The sequence below is a fragment of the Heptranchias perlo genome, chromosome 18, assembly GCF_035084215.1.
Source record: "Heptranchias perlo isolate sHepPer1 chromosome 18, sHepPer1.hap1, whole genome shotgun sequence".
Taxonomy (NCBI): Eukaryota; Metazoa; Chordata; class Chondrichthyes; order Hexanchiformes; family Hexanchidae; genus Heptranchias; species Heptranchias perlo.
In genome coordinates, this window is record NC_090342.1 from 13,810,336 (window position 1) to 13,828,701 (window position 18,366).

The window sequence follows — 18,366 nt, forward strand, 5'->3', positions numbered from 1 at the left end:
AAGTCACTGACCTCTGCTCAGTATCTCCATCAACAATTGGGAACTCACCATATGAAAACCAAGGGTGACAATCTGTTTTTTTTAAAAAACCATTCTATCATACAGCATATTGAGTATTCACATACTGAATTGTTACCTCACAGCCATCAAAAAAAAAGTGCAATTAAACAATCACTCCACAATTAAAAGTAAATATCAACTTTTCAGTTAAATATTTGTACATCAATTTATTACTTCACCAACCTTGTGATCCATTGTTCCTAAAAATAATGAGCTCCCGTATTTCATTATCTTCAACATTGTCTTTCCAGAACTAAAAGTCAAAGCAGAGACCATTTTTAATTATACTATGCATAACAAATTTCTTATTGAAATTTTATTAAATAGTATGTACAATGAAATTGCATATGAAATCTAAGCCGCAAAGACAAATGTACACAATAGTTCTTCAAAATGTCACCTTTAGGAGTGTTATAAAAAGCACTATAACAACGGTCATTTTGGAAACTTTGTTTCACAGAAGTGAAGGAATGACAAATAATATCAGGTGACAGAGTATATATTAGAGTGTACACACGTACATATATGCACACACGCACACAGACACATGTACATTTAAGATACAAGTGTTGAACATAGAAAGCTAAACATAATGCACACATCGTAAAACCAACACTAATTAAATTCTGAATAACTGCAGAACTTTACCACTCCCCAATTTATCCAATGCTCATCTGTTATTGCTGAAAGCTTTAAATTTCTAATGTCATCAGGAGCTTTTAAGGTGAGTTTCTTTTTAAATCCCTTGCAGCCTAGAAACTGTTTAATGCTAGAGGAAAAAATAATTGGGTTTAACAGGCTATATTATATTTGAAAAGTATGGCAAATGACAAAGCTCAAGCAGATTACAAATAACTCCTTAAATGTGTTGCAGATTTTATCAGTTTGTTCTTTTCAAAAATATATAATATTCCTTTTTATCCATTACAGAACTTTTCTGTCCAATGCCGTGCACAAGAGTCTGTGCCAAGAATTTTTAATCTCATTAGCTCCCCTAATTTGTCTATCACTCCTACCATTATGCCAATGAACACTTTACACAGCTTTAAGTCATAACTGAAAGTCTTTCTGATGCATTTTTGAGGGATTATGGAAAGAGTTAAAGTAAAATGAGCAGTCTTCATGGCTCACCCAACTAATTTTACAAGCCCGAATGTTCATCCTATTGCTCGGAATGAAGAGGTGGGCACCACTGTCTATTTTCAATTTTTCTCAATGAATTAGTTCACATTTCAAATAGTGCCTTCTGTTACTGTGCCACCTAGGTATACACACAGCAGGCATTGGGTGACATTATAACAGACCCCCACATTTGGATCCTGCAGTTTAATTCACTGGAAGAGGCAATAGTATAAACTCACCATTCTTCCCATCCAATAGGTGTAAGCTTTCACTGCCACTCCATTTAACAGGACATGGATAGTTGGCCATTTATTGGTCCAACAGGATGGCAGGTATTAGAAGAAAATTGCTTATATTTCACCAAATAGAGTAGAACCAGTGGATATTATGGTGTTTTGATGTACATCAAAACTGACTCCTGCCAGTTAAATGAATTTAACTATTTCTATTGAAATGGAGATACAGAGAGAAAGAAAACAAAGGATAGGAAATTTGGCTATGCAAAACATCATGATGGTCACAATGTTTACTAAAATTTCCTTGATTAATTCATGATTTTTTCTAAAATAATAGCTCTAGGTATTACCATCACTCTTTATCCAGGGTCTGTATGCTGAATCTCCCACCAGACATTGCTCTGTCATAGAACAATAGCCCAGCATAATGGAAACAAATGTAGATGCCCGCTCTGAACGCTTAGCTCAACATAAGTAAAAATAACTATTTCAGAAAGATTGAGGGCATAACTGTTATATAGCAAGTTCCTTAGGATTTTGGTATCTGTGCATGTGAAGGGGAAGAGATCCTTGAGTACTGAAAGATACCTCTCAATGACAAATGCTATCCATGTCCTGTTAAATGGAGTGGCAGTGAAAGCTTACACCTAACTTCTGCTGTTTGTCATCAGAAGCAGTAGACAATGATTGATAAACTATGACTGATACTGGTCCTGAAACAGATTCAAATTCAGCTCAGCCTCTATTTTTAAAACATCAGTATTTTATATGCACCTGTACATCATTATAAATACATGTAAATCTTTATCAATTGTTTTTCAGGGGCAGGAGTTAAAATAAATGGCAGCTCATCAATCCTTCAACTAAATTCAAATGAGGATAAGATGATACAACATAACAATTGTGAAAAGGAAAATGCAAAACTAGTAAAACGATAGAGAAAAACATTTTCCAACCATATTAAGAGTTAATATATACAATGAAGAAGTCTAATGAAATTTTCAGAGAATATTCCCAACCTCTGCAGTGTGGCTGAAGTTAACTCAGAGGCAGGTTTACACAAAGTACCTACCACCCAGTAATGATGTCCACTATGTAGGGAAATATTTTTCAGGTGAAATACAAGTGTTTCAATATTCTAATCTACTGGTGTACATATAACCCATAACCAGCACTGCATGGATGCCCATAATGTTATAATTGGATAGCCATGTGGTGATGGATAGAATACTGGAGCCTGGTCTTTAGTTGTTTCCAAGCCTTTATTCACATTCCCTTACTCACCCCACACCCCAGATAAGCTTTCCTATAAAAAGGATACGAGAGTTCCCAATTGATACCCACCACCTGAATACAATTAACACTCATTGCTATAAATCAAAGAATTAACACTTAACTGAAGGAGAAAATTCCTCGTGACAAATTGCACTTTATGGGAAACTACTTGAATAGCACAAACCAAATATAATTTGACTAACTTAAATGCAGTATGATCAAAGTAAGTTCTGTTAGCTCGCAAACCTTCACAGATAGCAGGCATGTGACTTAGACATCTGCCTCACTTTTTTTCCCACTCATGCACTTAATATCTGCCCTTAGTTGCGATGAAGGTCACAGAAAATTGGCAGTATGTTAAAATTAATAATAATGTAAACTCAAGCTTCCTTGCCCTTACTATTATTTAAATAAATTCAGAAGCAGAAGAAAAATATTCTACTAATTCTATAGTTCTTTACATTTCCTTTACAAAAACTTTGAAAAATTTACTTGGAACTGCAAATCTACAAAAGCAAATTGCATATTTTGAATACTTATAACAAAATTCTGTGCTCAACAGATTCAGACAAACATGTTTAGTTTTAACATTTAAAAAGTATGGTTGAGTGATTGAACAGCACATCAATATCATATTTATTGAATAATGTAACGCACTAAGGAAACTAACAGTAGAACAAGTGGTTGAAGTAATGAACAAATACAAAATTAAATTGAAGACATTTGAAATAAACTAGTAGTTCCAAAATCAGCTTTCCTAAATGCTTTAAACAGCATTTTAGTCAATTAGTTTTTGATCACAGGTGCCTGACACACAGGGACACGCAAAATTTTTTAAGTCTCCTATTCATGCTACTGAGTATTCTAAACCCACCTATAGGGGTGCTGTTTGCTTAGTATGGACAGCACGCTCCCTTTAGGGTCACATACCACTTATCTAAGTCCAACAGTTCAGGTACAGGTTGGCAAAGCAAAGGCTTAGGGCCCCAGCGTGTTTTTTTTTACGGATACTGGAGCTTAAGCAGCTAAAACCACACAGTTTACCAGGACAGATCCCGAAACAGGCCGGAAGTCGGCGTGACGTGGCGGAAAATCGGCCACCAACACAAGATAGATGGCAGGATTGTGTTCTGGGGGTGTCTTGAATTCGGGGATGGGGATGGAGGGGAGTCCGGGGCAGGGGCGGTCTAAGCTTTCCTTGTGGAGCCTAGGAGCACATCCGTTAGGAGTTGAAATTGCAGTTAGGTCCTGATGACGTCATTGGGATCTGACAGCATATGTAAAGATGAACTCCCACCAACTTTGGGCCGGTGCCCTTGCTGTCTACTCAGGGGAGCAAGATAAAATCCCAGGCGGCGGGATCCTGGCAGCTTTCCAGCGGGTAAGCAACCTGAGCAATTTTAACTGTCCCCCTCCCACCCAGTGGGTAGGGTTAAAAAGACTCCCATTGAATAAGATAGGTGACTGTGAATAACTTTACCTCACTCTTTTGAGAGGTCAAGTGAGTCTCTTATCTATGCTTACACAGATCTTGGAGCTGGAGTATACAAGCTGGATAAAATCCAAAATTTAGCCATATATTTCTATAGCTTCCAGCTATTTCATGCTGGCTGCATGAGGGACTAGGTTGAAAGCCTTACTAAAATTGCCAAGATCAATGCAAGTGGGGTTCCCCCAAGCCTTACAATGATCCATGATCTTGTACAATGCCACAACTTGTCCTATGCATTCATCAGGAAAGCAAAAATCAGCCTATTCTTTTCTGTTACTCCACAGCATTCCGAATTCTTCTTCCAAAGCACCACAAAGGCAGTTAAAAAAAATTATACATTCATTTATTTTACCACTCATTCTACCATCCACAATTGTCACTATTATATACACACACTCATAAGTATTTCCTTAAATCTAAAGAGGACATTACTTTACAATGAATGTAGGAAAATTAGCAAAAACAATTGTCATCACTCCTTGATGATGCTGATTTTAGAAATAATAGTTAAGTGTTGCGTTTCACAGTTTCAGCTGACAGGTGCATAGTAATAATCAACCTATCATAATTAAGCAGATTTTATTTGGTATTATAAGCCTTATACAATTTGATTAAACAATAAATTGCAGTATAATCCATTAAGCATCATTTTTTTTACCTTAACAAAATCCCTGCCTGTTTTTTCTTTCCATTCTGTTCCAAATACAGAAGACAAGGTACCCAAAGCTGTAAACATAATATCAGGATAAGTACAAAATACAGCTAGTCCAGTCATAACGTTTAAAGCTAGCTTCAAAGACTCTGATTAATTACTTGTAGTTTATAGCATATCAACAGTAAACACGCAAGAGCTTTGTTTTTCCAAAAAGGCCTATGCTCTTTGAGTTAACTATCAAGGCAACACTTTGCATGCATACACTGCTAGTAGTGCATTTTTTTCCAAAAGTGGATATAAAATTTATATTAACAGAACAATGATGATACTGTAACCACCAGCAATTTGGTTTTTTTCTGCTGGTCAATGATTGCAAGTGAATGAAAAATAAGCTCGGTACTTGTCCAAAGAGTTTCTTACAACAGGTAACCAAAAAAATCCATAATGCATATTTCTAAAGTGTACCTAAAACATTTAAAACAATCCGAGTGTGCAATGCTGATTACCACAGATGTATAGGTGGTTGAGTTTTCTTACAGGTTATCATGTGGTTTTACATGTGTGTGAAAGAACCTGAAAGTTCTTTTAAAAACCAACTGAGCCATAGGTGCCAAATTCAATTCCCAAAACAGAACAGCTGAAATTGCTTCTAATTTTCTTCACGTACCAAGTGATGGCTAAAATAATTACACAAGAACAATTTGAATTTCTAATTAAATCGAGTGAATTAGAACAAGAAGAAAATAAAACAATAGAAGTTAAAGTGTCAAACACAAATGAAACAGAAAAAGTGAAAAATGGAATGAAAAATAAAAGGCAGAAGAAAATCAAAACATTATTTCTTTCTTCGATATGCCTTTTCTGATTTGCCGTCTTCCTATTAGCCTTTACCTTCTTGCAATATCTTTTGACACATTCTCAAAACCTTCCACTTAATTACTTTAATTCCCCTTATTCCTACTTTCCTCCAAAGCTCCGAGTTTATAGATTTCTCAAAATCAATTTCACACAGCTCTTTAAAGTTTGAACCTGCATAATTGCTACCAAATTGAAAGACAATAGATGATACACTTGTAAGACTGGTTGTTCGTCCTTTCACTCTCCTATGGCTGAAACCAACAGTGTATTATTTAACACAATATAACAAATAATACTTCATTATGAGACTGATCAAGAAATTTAATGAGAACTTATTTGTGCACTATAACTGGTAGTTATATTTGTATCATCACAATGACAATTCAGGCAATATGCTGATAGCAAACACACTTCGCTCCTCAACAGCAAACAAAGATTTCAACTGTAAGGACCAACAGGATGGCCTACACCTCAACAGAGCTGTCATTGTGAATCTGTTTACTAGATCAGTGGGGGAGAGGGATTAAACTAATATGACAGGGGGAGGGAAAAGCAATAGTACGGCCTGCAGCTTGGAAGGGTAGAAAGCTTCAGTTGTATAGGGAATAAGGACTAGGAGACAGTCACAAACAGCACGAGATAAATGATCAGTTAATCTGTTCTGCTGATGGTGTTTGAGAGACAAATGTTCAGCAGGACACAAGGAGAACTCATTAGCTCTTCAAATAATAGGGATATTTATGTGCACCTCAACACACAAAATTGAGAAAGGATTAACTGAGATTTTAATCTGTTTCAGGTATATACTCTTAAATTCTAAAATGCCAACTTATTTTTCTCTTTTAAATCCTAATCAAACTCATCAGCATCTAAAGCATTTTCTGCTTTTAATTCAGATTTTCAACATTTGCAGTCTTTTTATTTCTTACTTATTTATTCCTTGAATGCCTTACCATCTTGCTTTAGCAGTCAGTTTGGTTTATTTAAGGGACATTCAACGGTTAAAGTCAATTACAAGCAATGCATTTCTCAAACAGTCTATTATTTTTATATGCATGTTGCACTTTTTGCTAACATGCTTTGAATTGTAAGATGACATGCCCATTAACCCCTGTTGTGCTGTGACCAAGTTATCTCAATTCAACACAATCAGACTGGTAAGGGCCCAGCAGTACAAGAACATTTTGTCAAAGAGTGACCTGGTTATAGTTAGGATACGATCATGTTAATCTTCAGAGTTCGAGGCCTCAACTGGCTGGGGAAAAAAAAACTTTGGAGCCAGTTTTGAAGCGGAGGACAATTTTTTTTTAAAACCGTTGTTCCTTTGTCCCAAAATGAAGCTCAAGCCAAGGAGACACATAAAAAAACGACGCACATTTTTGAACAGATAGATCAGCAGGAACTCAGACGCAAGACAGGACTCAAACTTCCCAATTTCAGGCATTATTAATGAGTGTCCCAACTCAATAGAATTAAGGACTGGAGCCTGCCCTGTCCATAGAAACTGCTTTGCCCATAGAACCCATGGCTGGGCATGGAGAGCTGCCTGCAAAAACCCCCCTCGACATCCTGCCCTTCAGAGAAAGTGGAGAAGAGGCCAATAAATACCTCATCGTAACAATACTATCAATTTTGAAAGACATCTGAATCTTTCCAAAAACTCCTCCAGGGCCTAGAGATTATCTCCCAAACTGCTGCAATGGAAAACTCCCAGGTGCATTCATCACAGGCCAATTCTGAACCTGGCACAAGAAATGCATCACCAGGCAAGGTCAACTCCATGACAGGGGTCAGATTTTTCCTTTCCAAAAGCAGAGAGATCATTTTTTCCTCACCCAGCATAACCTATAGCATTACTTCCAAATTAAACATTTAGTCAAGACCCAGCCACACTGCAAAGGTTCCAATCTCCCTGGAACTGTATTTTAAATCCCCATTTCCATCCTGTATTCATGGTTGTTTCTACATCAAAAGGCAATACAGAAAACCTGACAGGGCCTGGAAGTGAGACTGAGCTGCCAGGCAGCAGAGAAGGAATGGGAGGGAGGTATGGAAGCAGACCTTTATAACTATCAACTGCAGCAGTATGAGAGAGGGCCAGCTCAAGGAAATACATCAAGTATACTGCACCCCATCAATGCTGCATATATTCCAAACCTATCTGGGAGATAACTGTCGTAGTGCCAATGGTCAGAAAGGCACACTACTAGCTAAGTTCTTGCCCTGTCCCTACATTCAGTCATTCTCTACAGCAGCCAGGAGACACAAAGAACATGATGGGACTTAATTTTACAGATCTGGACATATGCCTATTGCACCTACCCACAACCCTTTTGGCAATACACAACCTGGTGCATCTGTTACTGCTGCAAGATGCATTTTTATCCCTATGGTGAAAAGGAACTCTCCCTATAACAAATATGCAAGAGTGAACAGTTAGAATAAGTAATAGACAGACTTCACCTGATGGCCTGGTACAGTCTAAAGAATTCTACATTAGACAGACACCCCTCACATACAATCCAGGGTTCCCCTGAAGATGGTGAGAACAAGCAAAGTGAATCATAAGATAAGGATTTTGTTCCATTTGACTGGGCTCCTCAAACTCTAAATAAGACAACACTCCAATCCTCCCAGATATTTCTTTATGTAGGCACAATCCTGGGTATCTCCCCAACCTAGCTGGACCCCAGAGATGCCACAAAACTATCTTGAGCCCCAAAGCTGTGTAACTTCCAGTACATGCTCAACCATACCAACAATCCCAATGTGCCATGTATTCTTCCCCACTGAGACAAAACTGTTCTGTAAAATTAAAATTAATAAAAGGGGAGAAAGAATGGGGAAGAGAAGGAAATGAGGGGAAATAGAAAATAAAAATAAATCTTAAACATTTATATTCATTCTAAGATTTATTTTTAACATTTGAATAGGTTTATTATTGTAATATTAGTGTTCATTTCAGCATCATCTGGAAACTAGCAGTCACTTCTTGAAACTGGAGAATCAGGAAACTTGTAATTTTTATTTCAAGTCTCCTTGTTGCTGCTGATTCACTTTTCACACACAAAAAACAATGAATACAAGAAATGAGGAATGAAAGCGGTTCCAAAAAGTGAACTTCATAATTCTAACAGAAACAGAGTGAATGCTTGAATCATTAGTTAATACTGCTGCTATTCCAGAAATAATAAAATGAACTAACGTACATTTGGAACTGCCTCATTTTTCAAAATCAATTCAACTTTCCACATGTAAATGAATATGCCAATCTTCAAAATGGGCAGGGAAGGGAGAAAGGAAGCCTCAGGGATACTGTTCTATGCTAAAGGGTAGGCTATAGGAGCATCTGTAAAGCAATTTAATAATGAACAGCTGGATAAAGAAAATCATAGCTTATAAACCAGCTGCCTTGAGAAGGTTAAAGGTAAAGTGTAACTTCTTGTGACATACTTTATTTGAAAACTCAATGCTTTTGACAGAGTTCCACATGAAAGACTTTTAATTAACCTAAAACCCCAGGACTACAGGGTAGAACAAGGACTGGATAAGAAGGTGGTTTTGAAAAAAAGCCCAGAGTACTTCAAATGAGTAACATCAGGCTTGGAAAGGCAGAGTGGGGTTCCACAGCAATCAGTGTTCGGACTCTTATTTCTAATCTACAGAAATAACTTGGATACTGGAAACAACTAATGCTCAAATGAGTGGCAATAAGCACAATAGTACCAATAATTATATTTGATTGTAATACTTGTATAGCATACAAATTGGGTCTTTACATCTCACTAAACCAAATTCAGTATTTTATTTGAATGGTGAGAGATTGGGAAATGTTGATGTTCAAAGGGACCTGGGTGTCCTTGTACATGAGTCACTGAAAGCTAACATGCAGGAAGGCAAATGGTATGTTGGCCTTTATTACAAGAGGATTTGAGTACAGGAGTAAAGATGTCTTATTGCAATTATATAGGGCCTTGGTGAGACCTCACCAGGAGTACTGTGTACAATTTTGGTCTCCTTACCTAAGAAAGGATATACTTGCCATAGAGGGAGTGCAACAAAGGTTCACCAGACTGATTTCTGGGATGACAGGATTGTCATATGAGGAGAGATTGAGTAGACTAGGCATGTATTCACTAGAGTTTAGAAGAATGAGAGGTGATCTCATTGAAACATACAAAATTCTTATAGGGCTCGACAGGGTAGATGTTTCCCCTGGCTGGGGAGTCTAGAACCAAGGATCACAGTCTCCAGAATAAGGGGTAGGCCATGTAGGACTGAGATGAGGAGAAATTTTTTCACTCAATGGGTGGTGAATCTTTGGAATTCTCTATCCCAGAGGACTGCAGAGGCTCAGTCATTGAGTGCATTCAAAACAGAGATCGATAGATTTCTAGATATTAAAGGCATCAAGGGATATGAGGATAGTGCAGGAAAATGGCATTGAATGGCAGAGCAGGCTCGAGAGGTCGGGTGGTCGACTCCTGCTCCTATTATGTTCTTATGGCACTAAAAGAGAGAGCAGCACAAATAATGGCTGCAGCTAAAAATTTGCATAAATATTTGAATTAGTTATGCAACTGGGATGATGAATAACAAATGAAATTTAATACTGATAAATGTGAAGTAGTGCACAAGCTTGAAAAACAAATTGTGTCATGCCTTTGTTCTTCAGCATGACTCAGCTGCTCACTGCCGTAACCAGATGAGCCATTGGGAGATAGACTGCTTTGTTCTTTTGAACCTGGGCATAAAGCTCCTCCTCCTGGAAAGGAAGCATGCCTTCCTTGAAAAAAATGGTTGCCTGAAAGTATGTGCCTGGCTGGTGTAGGTTATCTTTGATCTCATGCCAAGAACTGCTTTCAAAATTTGGTGGCATTTCATGAAACTTTCCAGTATGGTCTTTATCCTTTTCCCTAAAAGATCTTTACTGAAAGAGTGAATTTCTAAGTATTTGATTTTTAGAGAAAACATAAAAATTTCAGCTTGGTATGTCTGCAAAGTAGGATTCCTTTAACTGTAGATCATACTCCTCTCTCTAGGGCATTGGCTATTGTTTGTTGTAGTAATTTAACATTTTCTTTTGTCACCAAAGGCACAAAGGGCTGGGGTTACCAATTTGGGTTATTTGCTTGTGATCAAATTTAACGCAATGGACTGGTAGGAAGCAAACTTCATCTGAAGTGTGCCCTGGGCATATAGTTTCTTCTCTCAGCTACCCACCTTTTTGGATTGGTTTTCTGGGGGCTTCAGTAATCTGACCTTTAGAGATTTTTTTAAATTTTTGTACATGGAATACCACTGACAAATCCACAGCAGATGTAGTGAATAATTATTTTTACTGATTCTCAGGATCTGAAATCACTGACAATGCAGGCATTTATTGCCCATCCTTAGTTGCCCTGAAAGGGTGGAGGTGGGCCTTCTTCTTGAACCGCTGCATTATAGCAGTTTGATATAACTGAGTGGCTTGCTAGGCCACTTCTGGAGGGCAGCTAAGAGTCAACAACATTGGTGTGGGACTGGAGTCACATGAGGGCCAGATCTGGTAAGGACAGCAGGTTTCCTTCCCTCATGTCACCTCTGTTGCTGCTAGGACTCTATAGATCACCATGCCTGGAAGGGATGGTGATTAACTGACTTAAATTCTGCACTGGTGGTGGGAGGAGAAACCTGAAAACTTAGGTGAATAAGGAAGCTCCAACAAATCCAGAAGAAACTACCAACAGTAATCAAGGTCTAATGGGATATACTTATATTACAATCAAATAAAACTGTATTGGTACTGATGCCTTTGTTGACAAACTGGTTGCTGCTATGGATTGAGTCAATAAGAGTCCTGTGCTGCTATGAATGGAGTCTACTCAAATCTTGTCACGTGCATGGCAGAGTGGAATTGAAGCTACCTTTAAAAAATTTCAGAGATTAATTCACAGTTGGGACGAGCTGCACTTGTGGAAGCAGATTTAGTGGAGTCATCGTTATATGAAGTTTACTCTTGTGGCTCTGGTGTAGAAGCCATTTCTACTTCCGGTTTGGAGTTCATCTGTGGCAGTTTAATGGTTAATGCTACACTGATACCAGTAGCATTCAGTGCCATTGCCGTCATCAAAACTAATTTTGTATAAGCATCAGATGATGGTCCCACTAAGGCAGACTGCACCAACTTTAGCACTTCAGCAACCTTAAATGGTGCTCTAAATTTCAGAGGCTGAAAATGGCTTAAGCCAATTCGGCATGTGAAAACATTGGAAGATTCCAACGTCTCCTTCCAGCCTTCTGACAAGAGGTGGATTGAGATTTAACCAGTGATTTTGCCCCTTCCTTAGAACAATCTCATACATATTATCAATCTGTAGCTACTATCCTCCAAACTAGAACTCACTGACCAAGGAAACCATCAGACTAGATCATTCGTTTGCACCATATTTTCCAATCGTGACATGCCCAGCTGCCAAATATGGCACAGCCGATATTGTAGATCTTGAAGCTTTGTGCCAGCATCAACTATAACGATGCAAGCCTCAAACAAGTGAGTTGGAATCCAGAAAGAAAATGAGTTCTGGGAACAGAAACCGAAAGCTTTGCGAAGTTGGAAAACATGTTTAAAAAATAAATAAAAACAGCCCAAATTGTGTCAAAACTTTAGAAATAGATATGATAATAAAGATAGAACATTAAGACTGTTTAAATACCATGGTTATGAATGTTTCTGCTGATCTTTTTCATTTGGATGATAACTAATTCAGCTGCATATCGAAGTTGAACAAATGTTGAATTTACATATTGAGCTCAGATTTTTTTTTAGAAAGTCATTAAAAACATTTCACTCATATTCCTAACATTTAACAATTCCGTATTTGGAAGTGAAACAACCAGTAACATTGCAAATATTGTCAACACACGTTAGCATTAAGTAGTATAACTTACTGTCATCAAAAACTCCAGCATGTGCGAGCAGTATAGTCGTGATTCTGGGGTCCTTTTCAAGTTGCATGACATGCTTACTCTCATTTGAGAGAAGAGTGCAAACATTAATTGCAAAATCCACTTCATTAGGGAGTCCAGACATAAGGGAAAGCACCAGTTTATTGTAGTCACTAAGTGTGACAAACTCTGTATTAAGTCCATAGCTTTGTCGAATATATTCTAAAAGAAAAAGAAGTGATTTAACACAAATACACATTAAGTTTAAAGTTATCAGAGCAAAATTTAGAATGAACGGATTTTAAAAGTTCGATATTATTTTCTCAACACAAATAAATTGATATGTTAAAACCCTTTTTAAATAAATTCCTTCCATGAATTTTACACTGGAGAGGGAAAAAAGCAATGGAAACTTTCTCCTGAACTACATGCAATGGTTTGTGAAGAAATTGCTGGCAAAATTTTCAATTAGCAACATATTTAGGTTAGTAATTACCATTCCAACTGCTATATGCACAAGTAAATTCTACTCTGCACCACCATTTCTGTACTTCTACAGAGCTTTATGACATTAAAAAGAGGATTGAGGGAAGAGCCAAACAAAAAACATTTGCTGACCTTAGTGATTACTATTTCTTTTAACATTAAAAATGCTGATGTAAACAGTACTCTGTAATCTTTACACAACATATAAGTGCTCTACACTTGCTATGAGATGAAAGTACATTACTTCTATAATTTCTTAACATTTAATTGTTTAGCAGAGACTTGTTAGTTTTTCAAATACTTTCCAACAGAGATGCAGCAACAGATAATTCTGTCAAAGAGTGTTATATTTAATGAAAATACATTTTCAGATTGTGTGCAAAACTGGGAGCTTGGAACATCACATGTAACATCACATCACTGTAATTCATAAGTATGGGCTATTGTCAGTTCAAATGCAAAAGAACTCAACCATACACTGAACCAGCAAACCAGTACTGTACTCTGACCAGTCGCACATTTGTCCATTGAGAATAAAAGGCTGCACTTTAATCAACCATGCAGCATTTTACGGGGTGTGAACTTAATGGGCGACTTAAAATTGAAGCAGGTTTCATTGTTGTATGCACTGTCCATATCCTGTCCTGTATGGCAGCTTGCAGGGAAAACCCATATATAGACCAGTGGATGGATAAGGATGGCCAGCTCCATGCCAGAGTCCTTACTTCACAAGGTTTGGAAGGATGAAGTCAGAACAACAACTGGTAGTGTAACAGTATGACCCAAAGGTCGTGAGCTTAAATCCCACCATGACAAGTTGTGAAGCATAATTCAATAAATCTGGTGATCTATGGAGCAACACCAGAAAAAAAAAGTGATCCCATTTTAATATATTCTTCACAGTAAGGAACCTGCCACTCCTACGGGGTTACTCTAATCCACATTACGTGATTGACTCTTAATGCCATCTGAAGTGGCCTAACAAGCCAACTAGGGACGGGCAACAAATGCGGCATTGCAAGTGTCGCCCATCACCTGAAAACTAAAAGGAAATTCTATGTATATGACGTGAGCAAGCACAAGAGTCATTGAAGCTTGGGAAAGCTGATAATGGTAGATTAGAAATCCAGGGAAAATATCAAAATTTCCACCCTTTTCAAATAATTAAAAGCCAGAAAAGAGAACTATTTTATGACAGAAAAACTGAACAAAAAATGTTATACCACGCTATTTTGCAGAGCTGCCTTTTATGGATGGATGTTGCCCTCTACAGGCTAAATGAATTGATCCTAGTCAACTAAAAGCAGAGTTAATTAGGTCTACATTTAACACTGTCGTGCCCGTTTTATAGGCCTAAAACTGATGCAATAATAACCGATTGAGCTAGACATCAAAGTCAAATAATGGCTTTAGTGCCACCATCCTCTCTCTCCTGTCCGACGATTTGTTCCAGTTTGAATCCCATCTGCGTGCCATCCTAGAATCTAAGAAACCTACCCTAATAACTGAATGCATTGGGTAGGTCAGCTCTTCCCTTAATTGACATCATGGGTAGCGGTGGGATCTCATTTCCTGGGGGAGGTCAATGGGCACGTGGGAAACCAGAGGAAAAAATTCTTGCCTCTCTCCACACGATCACGACTTAACTGGAGGCCCTTAATGTGGCTTCCGGGTTTCCCACAGGACAGGCAGCCAGATTGAAAGGCTGGCTGCCTCTCGGCAGTGAAAAGAACTGCAAATCGGGAAGGTGGACGGCGGAGCGTTGGTGGATGGCGGAGCGTTGGTGGACATTTGGGCTCGGACATACGCGGGGGTCCAATCATACCAGTTAGGTTGTTGGGCCTGGACGAAGCACTCCTGCTCCTCCGGGCCCACAAGCAGTGCAATAAAGGCACTGACCTCATGGATCCAGCCCTTCCCACCTGCTTTCACCTGGTGTGAATCGGAAGCGATGGGAAACCCAAACAGCTACGGTTAAAATCATTTAAAATGTCCAAAACACAAAATATAAAGCACCGTATGTATCTCAATGAGATACATTGCCACTTTAAGTATCGGCCCGCCAGATTTAAGTGGTGGTGGGACTTCTTGGTGACTGCTGTGCACACGCACACAGATCTGCCCGGGTTAAACCCAAAAATGGTTGGGTAGAAGGCAGGGTGCCTGCCTGCTCTCAAAAACATCAATTTTCTCTGCCCCTCCCTCCCCCCACCCAATCCTGGGGCTAAAATCATGCCCCATGTCACTTCCAAAGTGGAGATTAGAGAATGGTCATAGTGAATTCCATTGTTTCCAATATGATGGTTTGCATTATTCACCATAACTGCCTGTATCATACCCCTTTTTGAATATTGCAGTACATTTGGATTTAAAAGAAGTCCTTAAATTTCTTCCCATCTTGGTTCTGTGGATTTGTACAACTAGTCCACTGTCTGGTAAATATCCTGTTGATGCTCTAATACTCTTGCTTTGTAGGCCTGCCCAACATGCAATTTTACATTCTCCTAGTTGGTAATGTATTTGTGATGTCTGTGATCTGTAATTGGTATATCCCAGTGATTCTCAAACTGAACAATAACATTGTCCAGGTATGGCACAATAAATCTTCAGTGGAAAGGGAAACAAAATCCAAATACTGTACCTATCAAAATCTTGTAATCATACACTGATAAATGTGTTGAGTCCAGAATTTAAATTCAGTTCCAAATTGATTTTAAAACTTTTACAAGAAAAAAAAAGTTCAGACTAGCAACAGATCAAATAATAATCAGCTCTGCTCTGCTTGGTCAAGAACCAGGGGGCTTAGATTTACGGTGATTGGCAAAAGAACCAAAGGTGACATGAGGAAAAACTTTTTTACACAGCAAGTGGTTAGGATCTGGAATGCACTGCCTGCGGGGGTGGTGGAGGCAGATTCAATCACGGCCTTCAAAAGGGAACTGGATAAGTACATGAAAGGAAAAAAAAATTGCAGGGCTACGGGACTAGCTGGATTGCTCTTGCATAGAGCCAGCGCGGATTCGATGGGCCGAATGGCCTCCTTCCGTGCTGTAACCTTTCTATGATTCTATATGGGAAGGATTAGAGAAGCAAATATCAGAGCTATAAGCAACAGCCTGCACTGTAATTAACAATGTTGCATTTCAGCCCTGACAGAACTGCACTTTTTACATAGGAATCCTCCAAATTGCAGGATGGTCAAATAAATAGAATCGGCTTAGAGGATCCTAATAAAATAATCCTGTAGTTTTTCAGCTGCAATGGTATAGAGAATGAACCATCGGTCGTGAGTTACAATGTCAGGTGTTGCTTAAAGCTCTGCTTTGTACTTATCAGTTCAATATCGTTGCGTGGCCTTTCTTTCCAGTCCACAAACATGCCTGTTTACTCTTCTTGTCACCAAAATTAATTCTTTAGGTTGCATCACATATATATCCTGTGTGAATTAAACTCACATGCATAATAGGATGACCTGATGGGGCTGGAAACAACGAAAGAGAAAAGGCAAAGGATAATTGGTGAAGATTGGGCAAACAGGTGGGAGAGAAATGAACAAATATCACAGGAACAGTAATAAAATATTTAAGCATCTAATCTACAAAATGTACATGAAAATACTATAAAAGTACAATATAAAATGTGAGATGAAAAAAAATCCAAATTTTAGGTCTCCTGAAACCCCCACCCCCTTGAAGTTGAATCATACATCTTCGACACACTCACCTCCTTCAGAAGTTTCTAAATCCACCTTTAAATGGGGCACAAGAAGTTATGAGAATTTTTTTGGTGGGATTTGTCTGGGAAATTTGAGAACCACTAGTCCAACTAACTGATCGCCTTAACTGCTAATTTTCCCTGGACCACTAATATGTTCATGTGTAGATTAACCAATGTTTGTAAAGTAGATGAAATAGCAAATATGCTGGTGAATGCATTTAAGAGTTGTAAATGGCAGATGTTGCTGAAGAAACTGCTGAATTTTAGTTGAACCATAGGTCAACTTGCAGTTGTGGAGAAATGAAAATAATGAAATAACTCTTCCTTCAGAATCTGTCTTCTTCACAGATAATCACAATTATGAACTCCTGAATGGGAAGCAACATGCCACAGACAGAGCTAAGCGATTCCACAACCAACGGATCAGATCAAAGCTCTGCAGGCCTGCCACATCCAGTCGTGAATGGTGGTGGACAATTAAACAACTAACGGGAGGAGGAGGCTCTGCAAACATCCCCACCCTCAATGATGGCGGAGTCCAGCACGTGAGTGCAAAAGACAAGGCTGAAGCGTTTGCAACCATCTTCAGCCAGAAGTGCCGAGTAGATGATCCATCTCGGCCTCCTCCCGATATCCCCACCATCACAGAAGCCAGCCTTCAGCCAATTCGATTCACTCCACGTGATATCAAGAAACGGCTGAGTGCACTGGATACAGCAAAGGCTATGGGTCCCGACAACATCCCGGCTGTAGTGCTGAAGACTTGTGCTTCAGAACTAGCTGCGCCTCTAGCCAAGCTGTTCCAGTACAGCTACAACACTGACATCTACCCGACAATGTGGAAAATTGCCCAGGTATGTCCTGTCCACAAAAAGCAGGACAAATCCAATCCGGCCAATTACCGCCCCATCAGTCTACTCTCAATCATCAGCAAAGTGATGGAAGGTGTTGTCGACAGTGCTATCAACCGGCACTTACTCACCAATAACCTGCTCACCGATGCTCAGTTTGGGTTCCGCCAGGACCACTCGACTCCAGACCTCATTACAGCCTTGGTCCAAACATGGACAAAGAGCTGAATTCCAGAGTTGAGGTGAGAGTGACTGCCCTTGACATCAGGGCAGCATTTGACCGAGTGTGGCACCAAGAAGCCCGAGTAAAATTAAAGTCAATGGTAATCATGGGGAAAACTCTCCAGTGGCTGAAGTCATACCTAGCACAAAGGAAGATGGCAGTGGTTGTTGGAGGCCAATCATCTCAGCCCCAGGACACTGCTGCAGGAGTTCCTCAGGGCAGTGTCCTAGGCCCAACCATCTTCAGCTGCTTCATCAATGACCTTCCCTCCATTATAAGGTCAGAAATGGGGATGTTCGCTGATGATTACACAGTGTTCAGTTCCATTCGCAACCCCTCAAATAAAGAGGCAGCCCGCATGCAGCAAGACCTGGATAACATCCAGGCTTGGGCTCATAAGTGGCAAGTAACATTTGTGCCAGACAAGTGCCAGGCAATGACCATCTCCAACAAAAAAGAGTGTG

At 39.0% G+C, this 18,366-nt stretch overlaps 1 protein-coding gene across 1 annotated transcript in view; it reads right to left on the bottom strand.

Annotated features, from left to right (window-relative positions):
- The window catches only part of arid2 (AT-rich interactive domain 2), a 97,010-nt gene that overhangs the window by 38,430 nt on the left and 40,214 nt on the right, over nt 1-18,366 (bottom strand). The window contains exons 5-7 of the mRNA XM_067999409.1: nt 12,629-12,847; nt 4,844-4,911; nt 244-313 (exon numbers count right to left, since the gene is read on the bottom strand). Coding sequence (XP_067855510.1) covers nt 244-313; nt 4,844-4,911; nt 12,629-12,847 — 357 coding nt within the window. The remainder of the gene's footprint in view (nt 1-243; nt 314-4,843; nt 4,912-12,628; nt 12,848-18,366) is intronic.